Source organism: Lepidochelys olivacea (assembly GCF_965140295.1).
Source record: "Lepidochelys olivacea isolate rLepOli2 genome assembly, chromosome: 5".
Classification (NCBI taxonomy): Eukaryota; Metazoa; Chordata; order Testudines; family Cheloniidae; genus Lepidochelys; species Lepidochelys olivacea.
The window spans coordinates 136,455,435-136,469,309 of NC_140415.1; the positions used below are offsets into that span (position 1 = coordinate 136,455,435).

The following is a 13,875-nucleotide window of genomic DNA, read 5'->3' on the forward strand; positions in this document are numbered from 1 at the left end:
TAAGAACAAAAATTTCTCTCAACTTCACACAGAACAGACCTTCAAGGTCCCAACAGCTGTTTTCTCTTAGTTTTTTCACAAACGGCTCTTCCCAGGTCTGGCTGGCACCAGAAGCAGAAATTGCCAGAGCTTCCCTGACCATGTGGTTTTTTGGCTGCAGAGTGCGGGGACTGTCGCGAGAAGGGTGGTTCTTGCTAGGGACCTACCTGGTGAAAACCTACTGGGACAAATAAATGCCAGTAATTGTAGGTCTGCTAACGTGGACCCATTTTTCAGGCAGGAGGAAAGCGCTGAAGAAACGCAAGAGCACAGGGTGGGATTTGCCATCAAGAACTCACTTCTGGGGAAGACTGAGCCACCTACAAATGGATCAGAGAGAATTCTGGCCCCACGCTTGTTCACCTCGGAGGGCCCAGTCAACCTTGCGAGTGAATTCGCCCCAACAAAGGACCAGTTCTACGACCAGTTGAACACCACCATCAGCAGGGTTCTGAAGCACGAATATGTTTCCCTGCTAGGGGACTTCAACGCAAGGGTGGGAGCTGATCATGAAGCATGGACCAACTGTCTTGGTCAACACGGAACTGATAAAAGAATGGAAATGGTCAGAGCCTGCTAAAAGTTTGTTCCTATTAAGACCTCTGTGTAACAAACTCATTCTTCCAGACAAAGCCACAGCACAAAGGGTCTTGGAAACATCCCAGATCTGGCCATTGGAGCCAACTGGATCTTATCATCACAAGGGGTACCAGCCTTAACAGCGTCCTCATTACCCGCAGTTATCAAAGTGCTCACTGCAGCAAGGTCAGACTTAAACCAAAGACAATAAACAGATCTAAAGTCAAAGGGCGTCCTTGTATTAACATCGGTACCTTAGCACAGTGGTTTTCAAACGGTGGGTCACGACCCAGAACTGGGCTGTGGAATGGAAGGCGCTGGTCACAGCGGCTCTGGTCAGCACTGCCGACTGGGAAGTTAGAAGTCCCATCGGTGGTGCTGCCCGGCTAATTCAGACACCGCGCTGTGCCCTGCAAGCGACCAGCAGCAGGTCTGGCTCCCGTGGGGGGGAAGGGGCACGAGGCTCTGCACGCTGCCCCCCAGCTGTGCCGCTGACTGGGCTGGAGGTAAGCCTGCACCCCAAGCCCGCGTCCCAATCCTCTGCCCCAGCCCTGAGCCCCCCCAAAACCAGAGCCCCTTCTGGCACCCCAAACCCCTCATCCCTGGCCCCACCCCAAAGCCTACACACCCAGCCCAGACCCCAGTCCCCTCCTGCACCCCAATCTCCTGCCCCAGCCCTGAGGCCCTCCCACACCCCGAACCCCTCATCCCCACCTCTGTTGGGCTGCCCATTTTCTTCAACTGGGTTGCCAGAAAAGAAGTTTAAAAACCGCTGCCTTAGCGGACCAAGAAAAGTCACAGCAGTTACCAGAACATATGACAGTAAGTCCTGGACTCAGTGATGGAGCCACAAGCATCCACCTGAAGCGGGAGCAACTGAAGAACACAATCTACGACACAGCTCTGTCAGTCTTTGGGAAGAAGGAAAGCAAGACGAACGACTGGTCTGATGCATATTCCAGTGAATTGATACCAGCCATAGAGGCCAAACGCACAGCCCAAACCAACTACAAGAGAGGCCCCGTAGTGACGTGACGACTCCTGCTGGTCGTCTTGGGAATTAGCGCTCCAGCCCCCGGAGCGCCCGCTGCAGGCCGGTGTCCCGCTTGCCTCAGGCCCCCGTGTCCCTCCCGGACCCTGGTGCTCCTTACCTCAGGGTTCTGCCCTCTGCAGTACCCCCCGCAGTCCCTGGGTCTCCCCTCCTGGGGAACCCCCACCCTCTATCCCCATCTTGCCTCAGCGGCTACTGCCAGTCACCATCTAGCCCCCGCTCACTGGGGCAGACTGCAGTCTGTAAACCACTCATCATCGGCAAGGGGGGTTTGGACCTGCTGCCTTTGCCTAACCCTGGGCTGCACCGCTGCAAGGTGGCCTGCAGCCTGGGGGCTCTCCAGGCTGGAGCTTCCCAGCTCCTCTGGCCTTTCCCCAGCCCTGCTCCACTCCAGGTACCCTTTTCTCCCAGGCAGCCAGTCCTTCTCTCTCCAAAGCTAGAGAGAGTCCTCTTGAGCTCCTGGCTCATAGCCCTTTTATAGGGCCAGCTGTGGCCTGATTGGGGAGTGGCCCCAGCTGCGGCTGCTTCCCCAGTCAGCCCAGCTTATTGGCTCCCTGGGGCAGCCCTTTCCCAGGGCAGTTTGAACCCCTTCAGGGCCGGAGCAGGGTGACCGCTCAAATAAAAACAAGCCCAAATAAAAACTTTTGTGTGTTGAGAGCAGCAAGAACCAAGGTAGAACAAACTGCTCAGTGGTGCTCCAATGACTATTGGCTGCACTTATGCAAAAGCATCCAAGTAGCAGCTGATTGCAAGCAGCATCAGAAATATGTATGATGGGATCAAGAAAGCCTTGGACCCAACTTCAAAGAAGACAGCCCTACTGAAATCAACAACATGGGAAACAATCAACAACCGCACCAAGCAGCTGGGTCGCTGGGTAGAACACGACTGTGAGCTTTACTCTTGTGAAAATATTGTTCCAGACGTAGCCATCAATGCCATCGAAAGCCTACCTGTAATGGACCAACAGTTGAGGAGCTTAGCCTTGCCATAGATGGCCCTGGAAAAGACTGCATGCTGTCAGAGGTCATCAAATGTGGAAACCCGTCCTGTTGCAACAGCTCCATGAGCTGCTCTGCCTGTGCTGGAAAGAAGGCGAAGTACCACAAGAAATGAGAGACACCAACATCACCATCAACATCTCTCTAAAAACAAGGGTCACTGGAGCAACTGTAACAACTATCGTGGCATTTCCCTTCTTAGTACTATGGGACAAGCCTTTGCCCGAGCTGGCCTGAACAGCATTCAGACCCTTGCAGACAGCAGGACCGGCTCTACGCACCAGCAAACCAAGCATGTGCTTGGGGCGGCATAATTCCAGGGGGGGGCATTCCGGGTGGGGTGGGGTTTTTGGTTTTTTTTTGCTTCGGCAGTTGCGCTCTCGGAGGTTTTTTTTGTTTTTTGCTTGGGGAGGCAAAAAACCTAGAGCCGGCCCTGGCAGAGAAATCTGTGCTGAATCACAGTGCGGCTTCAGAGCTGAAAGGTCTACTCTTGACATGATCTTCTCGCTGAGACAACTACAAGAGAAATGCAGAGAACAAAAGAAGCCTCTCTCCATAGCCTTCACCAATCTCACAAAGGCTTTTGACCCTATCAGTAGAAGTGGACTATTCACACTTCTAGAAAAGATTGGATGTTCCCCCAAGCTCTTAAGCATGATTTGATCCTTCCATGAAAACATGTACAGCACAGTCCAATATGGCGGCTCAGTCTCTGAGGCTTTCCAGATTCGTAGCGGAGTTAAGCGAGGCCGTGCCCCAAGTCTGTTTGGGATCTTCTCCTCCCTGCTACTAAAACAAGCTTTTGGTTCCTCAACAGAGGGAATCTACTTGCACACAAGAGCTGATGAAAAGCTGTTCAATCTTGCAAGACTCAGATCTAAAACCAAGACTTGGGAGGCCCTCATCCAACACCTTCTCTTTGCTGACGATGCAACAGTGGCAACCCACACAGAAGCCCATCTCCAAAACCTCATGGACAGTTTTTCCAACGCCTGCCAAGACTTCGGCCTTACTAGAAGCCTAAAAAAGACAAACCTAACATCCCAAGGAGTTGAGGAAGCACCCTCCATCAAGAACAACAACTAAGAACTTGAAGTGGTGAACAAGTTCACATACCTGGGGTCCACTATCACAGTCAACCTTGCATGTGAAACAGAATTCAACATACATATTGGAAAAGCTACCACAACAATGTCTAGACTGAACAAGAGGGTCTGGCAAAACAACAAACTGACAGAACACACAAAGATCTGCGTGTACTGTGCACGTGTTATCAGCACACTTTTGTACGGGAGCGAGACAGGGATCTGATACTCTCACCAGGAAAAGAGGCTCAACAGCTTTCATGTGCGTTGCCTTCGTCAAATCTTTGGAATCTCCTGGAGGGACAGAGTCACCAACACTGAGGTGCTCAAATGGGCCAGCAATACCCAGCATGCAAACACTCCTCCAACAGAGACGCCTCTGCTGGCTTGGGCATGTGTGCCAAAGGAATGATGGGCGCATCCCAAAGGACACCCTCAAACTGGCATCTGGAAAAAGACCCAAAGGACACCCAAAATTGCATTTCAAGGATATGTGCAAGCGAGGCCTCAAAGAAATGGACATGGATGTAGACACCTGGGAAGATCACACTCAGGACTGCAGCCTTTGGAAACAAGGGCTTAACAGGGATCTCCAGAGTTACGAGAGGAAGCAGTCTAGCTTAGCAGAGGAGAAAAGAGCTTGCATAAGGCAGAGTCCAAAGGATTGAAATACCACTTTTAAATGTGACAGATGCAGCAGAGAGAGATTGTCTCTCTCGAGTGGGTCTCTTCAGCCATGGCTGTGGCTGCCATAAAACCAACCGAGTAAATTCTTTATCTCTCAGGGGCACATATCCATGGTTTCTTGAGAATGAAGACTGAGCACTAAAACTACTAAAAAAGTCAGTTAGTCTTTTTAATTCTTCATTTCTATTGTTAAGAAAAAATGGTCCCCCACAAACATTTATATTAATTATCTCACATATGATGGGTCACGGAGAACTTAAAATAGAGACTGAATTTACTGTCATCCACCACAAAGATCTAATAGGGCATCAAGCAGACGTGACCCTAATGTGCCATGGCATTCCCCAGGCCATGTAGTCAGGTGGAATTGTTTTAACAGACAATCAACAAATAACTTCCACTGTTGCTTGCAGTGTCGTTGTAGCCGAGTTGATCCCTGGATATTAGCGAGACAAGGTGAGTGAGGTAACATCTTTTACTGAACCAACTTTTGTCGGGGAAAGAGCCAAGCTTTCGAGCTACACAGAGCTCTTCTTCAGGTCTGGGAAACATACACGGAGCATCACAGCTAAATGCCAGGTGGAATAGATTGTTTAGCATAAGTAGTTAGCACATATTCTACAGGACCGGTCAAGGTAGAGTGGCCTATTAACACCCCTGCAGCCATAGGACAAAAAAGGGGGGTTAATGGGTTACAGATTGTGGTAATAAACCATAAATCCAGCATCTTTATGAAGACCGTGATTTTAGTGTCCAGAGAGTTATGACTTTAAGCTCCCAGGCTTGTCCTTTGAAGGTGTTGGGCCGGTGTCCTTTGAGGACGAGGACTGAGACAGGTGTATGGCTGAGGTTAGCTAAAATAAGATGGGTTTCAGAGTAGCAGCCGTGTTAGTCTGTATTCGCAAAAAGAAAAGGAGTAGTTGTGGCACCTTAGAGACTAACCCATTTATTAGAGCATGAGCTTTTGCGAGCTACAGCTCACTTCATCGGATGCACCGGCTGTTGCACACAGTGCCACCTAGTGGCTGAACATATCATACAGTTTAGCATTCCACTACAGGCAGCCTGCCTGGGCGCTTGATGCTTGTTTCCCGAGTCTCTAGCTCAGGGGTCGGCAGCCTTTCAGAAGTGGTGTGCCGAGTCTTCATTTATTCCCTCTAATTGAAGGTTTCGCGTGCCAGGCATACATTTAACGTTTTTAGAAGGTCTCTTTCTATAAGTCTACAATGTATAACTAAACTATTGTTGTACGTAAAGTAAATAAGGTTTTTAAAATGTTTAAGAAGCTTCATTTAAAATTAAATTAAAATGCAGAGCCCCCAGGACCGGTGCTGAAAATCAGCTCATGTGCCACCTTTGGCAGGTGTGCCAGAGGTTGCCTACCCCTGCTCTAGCCAGATCTGGGCCATCCCTGGCACAATTTGGAGGAGCCTAGGGGCTGATTTACACTATGCCATCTGGTAATGGTCCCCAGGGAACCACCTGCCAGATGGGGTCAGCTGCAGCTCAGCACTCACTCTCCACCTGCAAGCAGGGCTGCAGAAGAGCTGTTGGGTGCGCACTGGGGACTTGTGGCTGGTCTCTGCTCCCTTTGTGCCGTCTGAGCAAAAACAAAGACTCTACTGCTGAGAAATTCCAAAAGAAATCCTGCAACCTGCTACCTCCAGCACACCTGTGCTCTTCAGCTAGAAGCACAGCAGCTACTGGCTATGATGCATGGTGAGAAGGGGGAAAGCAGGTCTTCCAGAAAGGCATCCAGCCATGATCTGAGGACCAAGAGATGGAGAATCCATCACTCCCCTGGGCATCATCCTCAGTGGTTGTCCCTTTGTTCAGGCTGACTTCAGACGAGGACGTTATACCCAAAACCAAGTCACTCACTTAATAGAAAAGGAGGACTTGTGGCACCTTAGAGACTAACCCATTTATTTGAGCATAAGCTTTCGTGAGCTACAGCTCACTTCATCGGATGCATACCGTGGAAGTGAGCTGTAGCTCAGGAAAGCTCATGCTCAAATAAATGGGTTAGTCTCTAAGGTGCCACAAGTCCTCCTTTTCTTTTTGCGAATAGACTAACACGGCTGCTCCTCTGAAACCTGTCACTTAACAGAAGACACTGAAGATGCCTTTGAGAAGAGCAAGAAAGCTGGTGCTGTTCTGGAGGCTCCGTCAGCTGCAGGTGATACCGTCTGGCATGTGGGGCTGACCACTAAGTTGTTGCAGACTGTTCCCTGTAAGCCCATGATGTGGTTTATCACGAAAATGATACCAAATCAGAGCTTCATCTTGCTAGCTGGAGCATAGGCGCTGACTCTGTGGGTGCTCTAGGGCTTGAGCACCCATGAAAAAAAATTAGCGGGTTCTTAGCACCCACTGGCAGCCAAGCTCCCCAGTTCCCCCAGTGCTTCCTGCCCGTCGGCGGCCCTGCCGATCAACTCCTCTCCCTCCCTCCCAGCGCCTCCTGAACGCTGCAGAAAAGCTGTGTGTGTGTGGGGGGGGTCAAGCACTCCCCGGGTAGAGAGGAAGTCGGCGCCTACGAACTGGAGACAAAGTCAGCTGGTTTAGGCAGCTCTGTAGCAGACTAGCTGCTCTCCTCTTCAACATACATACTTACGACCTACCCAGAAGTAAGGCCGATAAGTACATATGTGCAGATGACATCTGTCTTGCTGATGTGGGTGACGATGCACATGATAGCAAAGGGTCACTCAGCCAGGACATGAATGCTCTGGCCACATAATGTAAGTCTCCACTGACAAAGGTAAGTACGTCTAAGACAGGGGCCACAACCTTCCAGCTGAAGGATCCCGACCAATCGACCCCTGACAATCTGTGTTGAGGGTCATCCTCTCCCTTTCCAGACAGTTGTCATTTCCTTAGGAGCCAAGCTGGGCCACACTCTACCAAAGCGGACCCTGGAACACGTGAAGGAAACGATCACCTCCAGCACTGCTGTGATACAGACGCGAGCAGGAACCTACTGGGGAGCAGAGGCAAATGTTTTACGAACCTCGGCCCTGGCAGGGGTATTTGCTCCCACGGAATAACGTGCAGCCTGCTGCACACAAGGCTGACAACGGTTCCAGTAGGTGCAAATGAGCAATATGCACTTCCCACAAGATCCACCCACCTCCAGAAGAAAACACCGACACCCGCAGTTGCTGCTGACTTGCCCTGAGTGACTTGGCAACATCCTTTTGTGGCCCTGGTTCATGCACGACCACTGCACTGCTGGTCTGGCGCCATCTCGGATGAACAGCCGCATGCCAGGGCTGACGGCTGCGTCCTCGTAGTGTCGCAGCAACTTTGGGCTAGAGAAACTGGCATGCCAACGAATTTCAGAAGCCCTTGCGTACATCCACATGTTTGCAACCTGGGACGCAGATCCTGGACTAGGCTTAACTGGCTGGTGACTGGAATGGCCAAAGTGGCTGCCACCATGCAGAAACTTGGGTTAGCCCCATCTGCCCAGTGTGACTATGGGGCAGCAATGAAAACGGTCAACGTGGTGGAGGAGAACTCAGAAGACTGGTGGGTGGGCTGTAACTCCTGACTACCCTGGATGATGCAGCCATTAGATGGCCAAACAAGTAGAGATCGACTTGCAATGCATATGAAAGGAGATCATCCTACTGTTACAAATTTGTGCCTATTTCTAATCTGAATTTGTCTTGCTTTAACTTTCAGCCATGGGTAATTGTCATGCCTTTCTCTGCTAAATGAAATAGCCCTTTAGTATCTGGTACACACACTGTAATAAAGCCACCTTTTGATCTTCTTGACATTCCCCAGCAAATCCTAGTTTGCTAGATAGAGGGTGTAGCAGGGTGGGCACCCGCTCCAGCCCTGAAGGGGTCAAAACAGCCCTGGGAAAGGGATGTTCCAGGGGAGCCAAAGGATAGGCTGATGGGGAAGGCAGTTACAGCAGGGGCCAAGCCCCAATCAGGCCACAGCTGGCCTTAGAAAAGGCTGTGAGCCAGGGGCTCAGGCAGTCTCTCTCTAGCTGTGGAGAGAGACGGGCCTGGCTGCTTGGGAGCTCACCAGGGTACCTAGAGTAAAGCAGGGCTGGGGAAAGGCCAGAGGAGCTGGGGGGCTCCAGGCTGGAAAACCCCCAGCCTGCAGGCCTTGCTGAAGGCCTAAAGCAGGTACTGGGGTTGCAGAGGGGCAGCCCAAGGTTAGGCAAAGGCAGCAGGTCCAAACCCTCCTTGCCCATGATGAGTGGTACAGACTGCAGTCTGCCCCAGTGTGCAGGGGCCAGATGAAGCCTGGCAGTAGCCGCTGAGGCAAGGTGGGGATAGAGGGTGGGGGTTCCCCAGGGCGGGGAGACCCAGGGACTGCGGGGGTACTGCAGAGGGCAGAACCCCGAGGGCAGGGACACCGGGGTCCGGGAGGGACACGGGGACCTGACGCAAGCGGGACACTGGCCTGCAGAGGGTGCTCCGGAGGCTGGAGTGCTAATTCCTAGGATGACCAGCAGGAGACGCCGCACCAGTGAGTCGCGACGTGCTACAGGGGGGCAACACTCCTACATTCGGATTCACCCTCTTCTGAAGCTAACATAGCAAAATTTGACTATCAGAAAGAATTGCAATGAAACAAAACCTTTCCAGCACACAGAAAGGGTCCCTTTAGAAACTGGCCCCCTCCCTTCTCCTGCTCTAATCCACCAACTCTCAGATAGGTTGCCCGAACAAACCAAACCCATAATGGACAAGAGTCAGACTAGGTTCCATGTGCTTCATTCAAAGGACACACTCGCATGGGATGAGCTTTCATGTGCAGAAGCTGCGAGTATTGACAATAAATGCAGAGACTCAGAAAGAGAAAGAAGAAAAAGCAGAAAATATTTCCTCTTTTTTTGAGTAGATACTTTAACACCCTCCCCACCCATAGATCAGTCTGGCCTCTGGTTTGGAAAAGACAGATAGGCAGACTTTATTCTATAATTCCTTTGTAGTCACTGAGTAAATCCTACCAAACCCTTTACCAGTGCAGGGTAGACTTTGTAACCAAATCTTAAGCAACAACATTAAAATAAAAAGCAGAAAGCAGCATTTGTGAAGAAGGCAGTAACCTGTTTCACACCACAAACGAGGAGGAGTAACAACAGACAGGTCTGTAAGACCCTCCCAACTGGAACTGGATCTTACCAGCAATGTCGCAGAGTTCTGCATCAGATGCGTTAGCCAGGGCTTCCTCCAGCTCTGGTTCCAGTGTTACTCTTTCCAAAACAGGGTCGATTGGCTTCTGCTTGGGGACCCAGACTTTCCCTATAAATACAAAGTGATGTCAATGGCCGTCCAGCTGCTGGCTCCTGTTTAGCGATCACTGAGTCAGATTTACTTGGTGCACAGATTCACTTCCAAAGAATTCTCGGTGAAATTCCCTGCAGTGCAGAAGGACGTATACGGTGCTTAGTCCTGCTGCTGACCCTCTGCATGGAGTGCGTTCTGCCCTCTGACTAGCTTTACCTGGAGGATGAGTTATGGATCCTAGAGCAGTGAGCAAAGAAACCCTAACCAGAATTAGGAAGTCACAGGCAAGCAGAATGTAGCCCAGACTCCAGAGCTCTACAAATCTATCTCAGATTTATTCTAAATGGGCTCCTGCAACTCTCTGGGTCAGAAGTGACTTGCCTGACTTCTCAGGCCAGGGAATTTTATATATTTACTGGCCTCTGTATAACAACAGTACCTACAAACTGAACAACATTTATCAAAAACACACAGTGCCCGGAGCTCATACGTGTCCTGCCCTTCACAGAAATAGGCCTGGCTGAAGGCATTCAGCTAACCAGACCAGGACAGACCACAGCAAATGCACAATAGAAAAACAGAAAACAACATTTTGCCAAGAGCCTAGCAGCCTGATCTGGAGCTGGCTCAAGCTGTGATCTGAAGGGCAGTTGGGGGAGCAAGTTCCAGAGGCAGGTCCTGCCCTTCCACTGACCTTGGAAACATAGCACCACAGCATCTCTCCAAGAGACCTCCGCTCATGTGCAACCTAGGGAAGGAGAGGCCTCAAGTTCAAAAGGGCTTGGGTAACCCAGTAACCCAGTTCTCCCATGTTACTGTGAACCTCAGGCCAAGTTTGGGTTCACACACAGTCAGGGGATTGCAGGCTCACTGCGACCACTGACCATACCATGGAAAATATCACCGTGGTTTACATAGGAGTAAAGACAGGTCTTAACTGGAACTCTAAGCTCCCTCCCCAGGTTTCTGGAGTGGTGGTTGTTGATGGTTCAGACTAGAAAGCCCAGATCCAAACCAACCCCTGTGGTTCTGAGTTTGAGTTTTTCATATTCAATCTGGATTAGTTCCAAGGCAGGAGAAGTCTGGTGAGAAACACTGATCTCATGAGATTTCCACCACTTGGGACCAAAAATCTCAGAAAACCAATTCACAAGGACTTGGACTGTCTAATCCAAACCCAAAGCCTCCTCTAGACCTAATCTGGGTCTGAGCACTGTCTTTTCACCAACTATCTAGCTGGGAAACAGACAGGAAAGAGCAACCACACACATTCACAGGCACAGTTCTCTAAATAATTGTGGGAGAAAGGAGGGGAGAGAGGAGGGCGGAGGTAGTGACGGCAAATCAGGGGGCATGGGTAACAGTACTGCAGAGAGAGGGAGAGAAGCCACAGAATGTGGGAGCAGATGTGCACTGTCAGGGGAAATGGCACCAGGAGGGGCAAGTCTTACCCTGCAGATTAACAGGGCACCAGTGTACTCTAGAGTCTGGCGGTGCAGGGGATACCAAAGTCGTAGAGAGAGAGAAACTGGAGTCTGAGGAAGCGTCTGAGTGAAGACCGCAGAGATGAGGAAACACCTATGGACAACAGAGAGGCAGGGAAGGTGTGCAGACTGTCAGGAAAGACAGTGGTCCCCAAAGAGGGGATGTGGGGGTAGGTACCCAGGGGCAGTCTGCGCAGCAGGGAGCCTGAGCCCAGCTAGTGCAGAACACTAATCATTATGGGTCTATAGCAGGTGCCATCCAAAAATCTCAAAGCACTTTACAGACTTTCCTTAATGTCCCCTTGCCACATGTCTCCCTCTACCTCACCCAAGTGGCTGCAGAGCCTCAGAAAGTTGAGATGACTTGCCCAGGGTCAGAGGCAGCCATAGGCTTTGCACCATGGCAGGGTGGGAAGTCCAGCGCCGGCCCTGAGTCCCGGCGATAGAGATCATTCTTCTTCCTCGAGGCACTGGGGAAGCTTCCTGCCCAACTGCTTGGAGTCAGGAACCATTTTCCTGGACAAGCTCTAACCAGGCTGTAATAACTGTAGCCACAGGCCTGCCGGAGGGAGCTGACCACCAGCACAGCTACCTTTCACCAGCTGATGGCAGGAAGACGGGGCAGGGAGAAAATGTTTGTTTGCTCTGATTTGCCATCTGATCAGAGAGCTCGACTAGAACAGAACCGTTCTCTGGGAAGCCAACTGAAATGGCTTCTCTCGCCACATAGGGGTAGACTTAGCCGATCAGGGACCCAGGAGAAATAAATGGGTCTTATCCTGTGTGGCCTTTTCTAACAACATTTGCTCAAACTCCAAATGCAGCATCAAATACGTGCAGCTTCCAAACACGTGCAGACACCTGGTGAGCAACACAGCTTGCACAGACTGTGAGCAAATCACTGCTGTTTGAAGCTGCAGGCTGAACTCGGTGGAAGGAAAAGCAGGAGCAAAGCAGCAGTGAGAGTGATGGGGAGCGCACAAGTCAGCAGAGCCAACTGGATTTCCTCTAGCACCCATCAGCACACAGGGCAGTGGCCGCACTGCAGGAGAGCCAGGCTGGACAGAGTGACCTGTCACATGGGGTACTCCATTAAGCCATCCTCTCAGAGGCTGCTGGGCATGGGAGGGGTCTGGGCCTGGAGAAGCAGGCCCACAGCCCGGTTAGACTTGCTGGGGCCCAAGGCAGAAATTAAGCAGTGCCCCCCCCCAATGCCTCCCTAGAACCCGAAGCCTAAGCCTAAACCCCACCGCCTGGGGCTGAAACCTGAGCCGCCCGGCAAGGCTCGCCTCCCTCAACATTCCTCTGCACCCTCTAGGGGTAGGCAAAAATCCAGCAACCCGCCCCCCTCCACGAGGCAATCTCCAGCTTCCAACCAGAAGGCAACACCCCCCCCCTCGTGTCAGCCACCGACAGGACCTGGCGAAAGCCCCCAGACAGAGGGGGTTGAGAACATCGTCGGCTCCTCACTCTCCCGTGGCTCAAGCCCTCTCCCCCAGGCCCGGGCTGTGCGGCGGGGGCGGGCAGCTGCCCTGTTCTCAACAGTTCTGAGCTGTCGTCACTCAACCTGCGGTACCGAACACTGCAGCGGCCTTCGCTGGACACACAATCCTTCCCCGTCTCCGTGTATTGGGAGAATAATGCAAATCTTTACACCCACGTAAAAAACCCAGCAGATTAAATTATTTTTCTGGCAACTGGTAAAGCCACAAAAAAAACCAGGCCGATCAAATCCCGGCCAGGAGGGAACCCTATCTGGGGGCCCCACAGTTTGAACACCTCGGCTTTAGTGTGCTTTATTTCCATTTGTAGAGATGAAATTACTGTCATACTCGCATGACATTTACCCACAGTGACTCTGTAGCTATGATGTATCTTAGCTTTGTGGGGCCCCCTGTGGCGTGGTGGGGCAGCCCCAGCTCACTGCAAGGGAGGAGAGAGAACGACACGACAGTGCTCTGGAACAGTGGTCTCAACCTGAGGTCCACGGACTATATCTAAGGGGGCTGTGAAATAATTAGATTGAACAGCATTCAACTCTATTTATAGACAATAGATTTCCAAAGGGTCTGTGCCTCCATCTGAAATTTTCCAAGGGGTCTGCAAATGAAAAACAGTTGAAAACCCCTGCTCTGGAATCCTGAAGCCGTATGCAGGACAGAAAGGAACTTGCCTAGAGCCGAACACCCATGGAGCAGGCCCTGTGTTTGGGGAGGGCAGGGCACCAGCTCAGGCTTTCCCCAGTAAACCAAGGACTTGCTGTAGAGGTCAGAAATCTCTGGGGAAAAGGAACGAGACACTTTCGGGTGTAGATGATAAACAGAGCACTGACCCCCTTGAAGAACTATTCCTGTGAATTCGCTGGCTTTGTTCTTTGTTTCCCCCTCTTGCTTGTTTCCCCCCCTGTGATGGTCAGGTCATCTTGGCTCACCAGGTGACAGCTTGGTGATATAGGCAGAGAGCGCTCTCCCATTGCAACCCTTGAGCTTCCTGCTGCCTCACGCACAGTCCCATGATGACCCCATGCTCCAGGCCCCCAACCACCCATTGCTCCAGGTCCCCTTAAATCCCCTGGAGGGCCAGTTGGTAGGGACTCCCCTTTCTGCATCTCAGTTTCCCCTCCCACCTTTGCTCCATTAGACTGCAAGCTCTTTGGGGCAGGAATAATCTCAGACTATGTCTGTACAGTGCTTA

At 51.3% G+C, this 13,875-nt stretch overlaps 1 protein-coding gene across 4 annotated transcripts in view; it reads right to left on the bottom strand.

The window, feature by feature from the left end:
• Positions 1 to 13,875, bottom strand: part of TMOD1 (tropomodulin 1) — a 76,534-nt gene that overhangs the window by 25,318 nt on the left and 37,341 nt on the right. For all 4 annotated transcript variants that reach the window (XM_084628444.1, XM_084628447.1, XM_084628446.1 and 1 more), the window contains exon 4: positions 9,593 to 9,712. In XM_084628444.1, the coding sequence (XP_084484570.1) occupies positions 9,593 to 9,712 (120 nt within the window). The remainder of the gene's footprint in view (positions 1 to 9,592; positions 9,713 to 13,875) is intronic.